Here is a 7,122-nt window from a genome sequence, read left to right as displayed (position 1 = left end):
CCGGAGCGAAAGAGGCAGTCAAATTTACTTTATTACATTTAAAGAACATGGGAAATGAGAAGTCATTTGAAGATATTTGGATAAACATGTTAAAAGCCGAATCGAAGTACGATTTAACTCCCGTTACTTTACCTCGTGTCCGTCGTCCGCCTAAAAGATAAGAACAGAGTTCTACTCCATCCGATCCCCATAGACCAGATACACCCAAAGATAAAATGAGAGTTGTGTTTTTTGAAGTCTTAGATTTAATATATAAGGAAATATCTAGGCGATTTCAACAACCTGGATTTGATAAATACGAGATTCGAGAGCAAACTCTACTCATTCGGCATAGTGTTATATTTGGAAAGTGATGACGCTGATGATGTTAGAAAAGCCTTATTAACCGATTACGGATTTGAAAATAAACAACAAGTTAAGCCAACTGCCAACCCTTTTTGAAAATGGGAAATTACCCGAAATGATTAATGACATTGTAATTAAATTTAGAAGCTTACTGCCAGAAACGCATCAGCTTTTTAATTTGCTATTAGTTATGGCTGCAACGTCAGCCACAGCCGAGAGATCATTTTCCGTCTTAAGACGAGTTTTTACATATGTAAGAAGTACAATGAACCAAAAGCGCCTAAATCACTTATGCCTCAGTGTATAAGGAGATGGTGGACCATTTAGACGTCGACTCTTTAGTATCCGAATTCGTTCATAAAAACGATTACAGAGTATCAATTTATGGTAAGATCTAAGAATTAAATGTACAAAATGACAAAAAAAGGAAAAAAGTAGGAATGAATAGAAATGTTTGTAAATACAATATTTAATTAAGTTTAATAAAAAATTAAGATTATTTTTTAAATTAACGTGTTTTTCAATTTAACTTAAACTGATTTATTTCTTAATACTTCTCAGCTTACCTTTTGATCAAATCTTATTTTATCGACCCCCAGAGACACCCCTTTTCGGGTCCCTTTGACCCCCCCCCCCCAACTTCTAAAACGTTCCTACGCGCCTGCCAAGTGTTACCCCAAGGCGAACATTTTTTTTAAGATTATCATTAAGAGTTTCATCAATCGGTTAACGCCTATTGTTATCTGGGAGGAATAGATCAGCACCTCTTTGCAGCAAAAGGGTAAAAACGTTTTTGATTGAAATCTCAGAAAATGCAGAGGTGTAAAGCCATTTTTGTCCTTTACATTTAACAATTAAGGCCTCCATCATCTATAGCGTTTAGGATTAGCACCGTTTTCAGTAAGAGCTATTGAGAAATCTTGAAGCGACTTCCCAATTGCCAATATCAAAGCGTATTTATCCACCTAATTCAGCGGATTCAAAATGGTGTTTGCCGTAGCGTAGCCAGGATTTTGTTTCGGGGGGGGGCACACCATTGAAAAAAAAAGAGTAAAAAAATAAAAATATTTGTACGTACGACCATACGTTTCGGGGGGGGGCATGTTCCCCCTGTGCCCCCCCCCTGGCTACGCCACTGGGTGTTTGAGGGCATGGTTGTGGTCAGTTGTCAAGTAGATTTATTAATTGCGCTTTAACTTGAAAAGGTTTATAAAAGAAAATCTTATTCCATTTCATTGAATATGATTTAAAGAGTTTTTCTGAATACGTTAACTTAATACTATGCAATCGATATTTAGGGACTATGAATTTTTAAAGTTCAAATCTGGTTGGGGAAAAACCAAATCACGATCAGGATTTTTTATATTAAACCATAAAAACTTGATTTAAACTATTTTTTTAAATTTATAAACACGGTTTCATTTACGGTGCAAATTGGATCTTGCATAAAGGTTTCGTGATCAAGACTTACCTATTTCCTTTTCTTGTTTCGGTTTTAATAGCGTTTTTCTTTTTTGAAATTGCATTACGGTTGCACTTACGTTCATTAGAATAGGGCAAAGTGACCTAAATTGGACCACGATCAATTCTGAACGACCTTTTTAAAACTCTTATAAAAAATTATAGGTTATAGCTCGAACATTTATTTAGCGTTTTAAATAAACCGCTAAACCTCTTCGTTCTTGTCATAAATAATGTTTCCAAATAGATGGCAGTAAATATGTAGAAATCTCAATATATTTCAACCAACCGAATTTGCTAAAAGCCGTCATGCGCACCTTGGTAATTAAAAACCAGTGTTGAGTTCCCGCCAAATTTTTAAACGGAACTTTCACTTCGAGCTCCAGGAAACCATGAATTTTAATGCATTTCGTGATAAAAAATTGATATAACATTGCATTTACTATTTGCGTAAGTAATTGAGTTGATTTTTAAAAATAGTTTTAAGTTTAAAAAAATATAATTATTCTTAAAAAAATCTTTTTTAAAGGGAATATAACCTCAGGTATTTGGTGTGGAACACCAACGCTTGCAGCTCTGGCCGCTCTTGCCTTTGGCTATAAAAATGTTTGGCGCCACTGTACAGGGACATTTGAAAAATTGAAGGGGTCTTCCGTAAAGATTGCTTTGCGGGTTATATTCCCTTTAAGAAACTATTCGATTTGCCCTATTGTGAACCAGTGTGGTCCTATTTCGGACCTAGCAATTGACAATATCTGGACCACTTTATAAACCATTTCTGGACCGGTTCAGAAATGGTTAATATTTGAAATATGCGGAACATTCAAATGTATTTAAATGAAATTGAATATTAGGCCTAAAGGCTATTACAACTTGAGATAGGCGTAGACTTAATTAAGCATACACATTTTCTAAAATTTAGATTTTCAACCATGGACGACGATTCTTCGTCTAATATGGGAAAAAAATATTACCAATATTCTACCCGATATGGAAAATGCAGTCAAAGCTGTACTGGAAAAAATGTCTGAAAGAAAGGCCGCCAAATTATTTAAATTTCCAAGGTCATCTTTAAAAAGACGTTTAAATGGTGCAGTTAATTTAGAAAGTAGACCTGGGAAAAAACCTAATATCACGAAAGAAGATGAAAGGAAATTAGTAGATTACGCATGTAATAGAGCTAGCATGGGTCTTGGCTTTGGAAAGAAGAAATTTCTTAAATTTGCGGGTAAAGTAGCCACCAAAAGAAACATCCCCTTTAAAAATGGAAATCCATCAGACAAGTGGTGGCGTCTCTTCAAAACGCGCAATAAAGATATTGGTAAGCGAAAACCAGAGGCAACATCGAGCATTCGACATCAAAAAATGAACCCACACCTGGTTGCTTCATATTTCAAAGCTCTAAAAGAACAAAAAGAGTCAAATGAACTCCAAGACAAGCCTGAAAGAATTTGGAATATAGTCGAAACTGGGGTACAACTCGAAAAAAAACCAAAAACTGTTCTCTCAAGGAAAGGATCCAAACACCTGAACGTCAGGAGTACTGGAAAAAGAGAATTAATAACTGTCATTGCAGCTGGAAATGCGTCCGGTGATGTCGTTCCGCCTCATTTGATAATTAAAGGGAAAACTAAAGCCGTTATTCTGGGATTTGATACTGACGCTTCACCTCCGGACACTAAATTTAGTGTGAGCGACAGTGGGTGGACAATGCAAGAGATAGCTGAACTTTGGTTCCAAAACACGTTCCTCCCAAACATAGGAAACGAAAGGCCAAAACTATTAATTTTAGATGGGCATGGTTCTCATAACTTTTTAAAGCTAATTCAGTTGGCTGTAGAAAACAATATTATCTTAGTTGAGATTCCAGCCCACACGTCACATTTTTTGCAGCCTTTAGATAGAACCGTGTTTTGGCCATGTAAAAATGCCTGGGATTTGGAGTGCCAAAATAGAATGTGTAGCTCACCAGGATTTACACTTCGGCATTCAAATTTTTTTGCAGTTTTTACAATTGCGTGGAATAAAGCCCTTACAAAAGGAAATGTAAGCTCTGGTTTCTCTGCAAGTGGAATTCATCTTTTCAACCCAAATAGTATTCCTAAAGAAGCTTACCTACCAAACTTTCCTCGTAGTTCTGCGGATTTATCGGAACATTTAGGCCTAAATGACGGGGAACACTCAGGTCTATCAAACCAAAACATGGTTCGATTCTTCTTTGGGTCTTCTACTTCTAACACAGGAAATGAAGAAAGTAGCCAAAGCTACGTCAATAACGAAATAAATTTTGATCCGTCTTAACCGGGTACAAGCACTAGTGGTTTGGTGAATGAAGAGCCTAGACAATCTGGAAATGGAGTGACGCTAGAGAAAATTACCGAGTTGAGGTCGAACCAAAACGAGCCTTTTTTCGACCCATTGAAAGTTTTATCTTCCCATATTAGTTACGGTACTGAAACATAATCTTTAATTTATATGACAATAATGTAATATGTTATATTAATCAGCAAAAATTTCCTAAAACTCCTTAATTAAAAATGGAAAAATTCTGAGAACTATATTTAAATAGTTTCATGTTTATTCAGGGGCATTTATTTCTAGTTAATATTTTAGTTACAACCTAATTTTTTACCATGTAGAAAATGTTTATTTGAAAATAACAATAGCACATTTTAAATTCTTATTTTGTTTTAGAACTAAGACCGGAAGTGTTCCAAAATACTACTTCTGGTTCAGTTACCAAATTGGATGTTTTATCCAAACAAATGGAAACCTTAGCCAATCAGAGAGCTGATGAGGATTTAGAAATTGAAGGTTTCCCTGAATTACCTCTTAATTCTATCGAAGACCTTGAAATATTAGAGGAAATTTTGCAAACTCCTGATGAAAGAACTAAAACAGAAAATGAAACTTGCATACCTATTTAATATATAAGCGAGTATGTAAGATTACATTAATGAACTTTTCTTCCCAAGATTAATAAGTTTGCAACACATGGTGGTAGAAAAATGTCCCGATGTTGCAGAAACATACTGAAGAAGGTCTTTTCGCATTCCTTAATTATCAAGTTTAATTGGGTTGGAATGAATGGCAAATACCCCTTTAAGAAATTGATAAGCAAAGACAATCATAAGTAATATACTTTCAAACAGCTTTGGAAATTTCAAATTTCACAAATTTTTTTATACGCAGGAGCAGTCATAAAAAATGTCAAGGGAGCCAAGGAAATGGAAGTCGAGGAAGTCATAAAAATTTGGGTTAAACGGGCAGGTGACAGAGAGAGGGGGGTAGAGCTGAAAGAGAAAAACGAGCAAGACGACGTAAGCAGATTAATAGAGAATCTGAAGATTCGGAAGCCTAACTACTATGTAGAAGAAAGAAAGAAACTTATCATTAAAATTCATGTTAAAAATAAAAACTACCTTTCATGATAAATGTTTATGATTATTAAAACATATATAAATACCTAATATGCATGTGGATATATAAGTGTTTTCACTTTTTGAATGTTAATTGAATAATATCAGAAAGAAAGGATTCACTATATCGCATAAAGCGATCCCTCTCTGATGGTTAGTAGTGGCTTACCTGTGGGAGGGGGCAGCAAACAGGCGGGGGCGAGGCGGCACACAGACAGTTAATTTTAAATTCCCCAACAGCGAAACGGTTGGTGGCCCGATAGGACATTTCGACTCTTAAAAGAGCGGTTGCCCAACACAGTCGGCGGACTCTTTGCCGACGGCCGACGGGCCGCCACTTTTGTGCTACTAGGGTTACTATAAATGATAGTCTACTCTTACAGTAAAGCAAAACGTGTGTAGGAAACCAATTAGTTTTTCAGTTCTTAAGTTAATGGATCTTTTTTAAGATAAAAAATAGTAAAACTACTTTAGTTACACAGTAAAGTTTTTACTGTGTAACTAAAGTAGTTTTACCCTTTTTTATCTTACATCATACACAGGTGTCGTTTGTTAATTGAAACTTTCTTCAGTTTAATTAACCCTCTTATATTAGATCTTTTTTAAAACTTAAAGCTTTTAATTTTATTATTTTTAGATTGTGAAACTCTTAAGTTTTCTTAATGATCTTTTCTTTCAAGGGATAACTTTTAAACCCACATCCTATTTTTCGGTCAAAATAATTTTTACCCATGCAGTATAACATTATACAATTTTGAAATTAAATAGGTGAAATGTAAATGAAATAACAACTATAACACCTTAAGAGTAATAATTTTAATTCAAATCAATTTCCACAAGTGAAATTTTACAACGTCAAACCAAATTTTTATGTTAGTCTATAGGTAGTTGAAGTGGCTAAGGGCCGTGTTACTTAAACAACAACTCTACCGGATCGGATGTCTAAGTTGTACGTCACTTCAACTAACTTGTGTAACCTACCAATTTACGACCTATAGGGTCTAGGTGGTGAATGGCGCTGAACCGTGTAAGGGGTCTAACAATGCGAATAGTATGCTTCAGCTTCTGATTTGCAAGCTTCCACAGTGCATTAAATTTGCCCCTTTGCCATCATAATCTAGAATTATAGAGAAGTACGGTAGCTGCTGTGAAAATTTCGTTTTTCAGGGTTACAAACTACAAAAAAATCACAAGCGTAGTATAAGAAAGACGTTAATTTAGTGGGTACATTGCTATTTGGGGGGTTCAATGTACCCCTTTACCCCCCCCCCCCCTATTTCGCCGCCCCTGGAGGGCTTGAAATGAACAAAGCTACGCGAAAGTTTCTCGCCAGCTCAGGCAGCTTGGCAGAGCCTCCAGTGATAAAGTTTACTTGTGAAACTGAATTATTTCGCGAATCAACATCTACCGAAGCCGTCTCTGTACCTCTAGATAATAATCCCAATTTAATGCCTATAAACACCAACTAGAGCAGTAAAAGAAAACAACTAATGTTTTCATTATTTAGCTTGTTAAAAAATGTATCTGCTTTCTTATATATAACACAATTAGCAGTGCTCCTTAAGAATTACTTAATTATAATAATTACTGTTATACAGGGTGTCTCAATTTGCTCGATCAGGCCATGTTTCTCAAAATGTATTTATGCTAGGGTTCTGAAATTTTCAGGGTTTATTTGTTAGGTATGGAAGGCTTTGGTTACTAAATTTCAGAAAAATCGAACGATTTTATGGCGTTTTGGAAAATTTATTGTTTCACCGGTAGGTGTCACGCAAAATGTTTCAATAGAAAAGTTGTAGGGCATAGTCGAAAGTGTAAAAATAATTTTGGTTCGGTTGAAAAAGACCTATTTTTCACTGAGTTTGGAGGTCGGGGGAAAAAAACAAGTTTTACTAGC

At 35.4% G+C, this 7,122-nt stretch overlaps 1 protein-coding gene across 1 annotated transcript; it reads left to right on the top strand.

Annotated features, from left to right (window-relative positions):
- Positions 1-2,796: 2,796 nt before the first annotated feature.
- Positions 2,797-4,733, top strand: LOC149926213 (uncharacterized). The gene is made up of 2 exons (XM_090161901.1): positions 2,797-4,060; positions 4,501-4,733. Exons 1-2 carry the CDS (start codon positions 2,797-2,799, stop codon positions 4,731-4,733), a joined length of 1,497 nt encoding a protein of 498 aa, XP_090018027.1.
- The last annotated feature ends 2,389 nt before the right edge of the window (positions 4,734-7,122 follow it).

Source organism: Leiobunum rupestre, chromosome 10 (assembly GCF_980474605.1).
Source record: "Leiobunum rupestre chromosome 10, qqLeiRupe1.1.hap1, whole genome shotgun sequence".
Taxonomy (NCBI): domain Eukaryota; kingdom Metazoa; phylum Arthropoda; class Arachnida; order Opiliones; family Sclerosomatidae; genus Leiobunum; species Leiobunum rupestre.
The sequence above is the reverse complement of the archived record's forward strand: the minus strand, read 5'-3'. Positions and strand labels throughout refer to the sequence as shown.

Excerpts from the sequence above, each read along its gene's own strand:
- LOC149926213 (XM_090161901.1), top strand. The coding sequence starts at position 2,797 with ATGGAAAATGCAGTCAAAGCTGTACTGGAAAAAATGTCTGAAAGAAAG. Across the intron at positions 4,061-4,500 it reads TAACACAGGAAATGAAGAAA|AACTAAGACCGGAAGTGTTC; the intron begins GTAGCCAAAGCT and ends ATTTTGTTTTAG.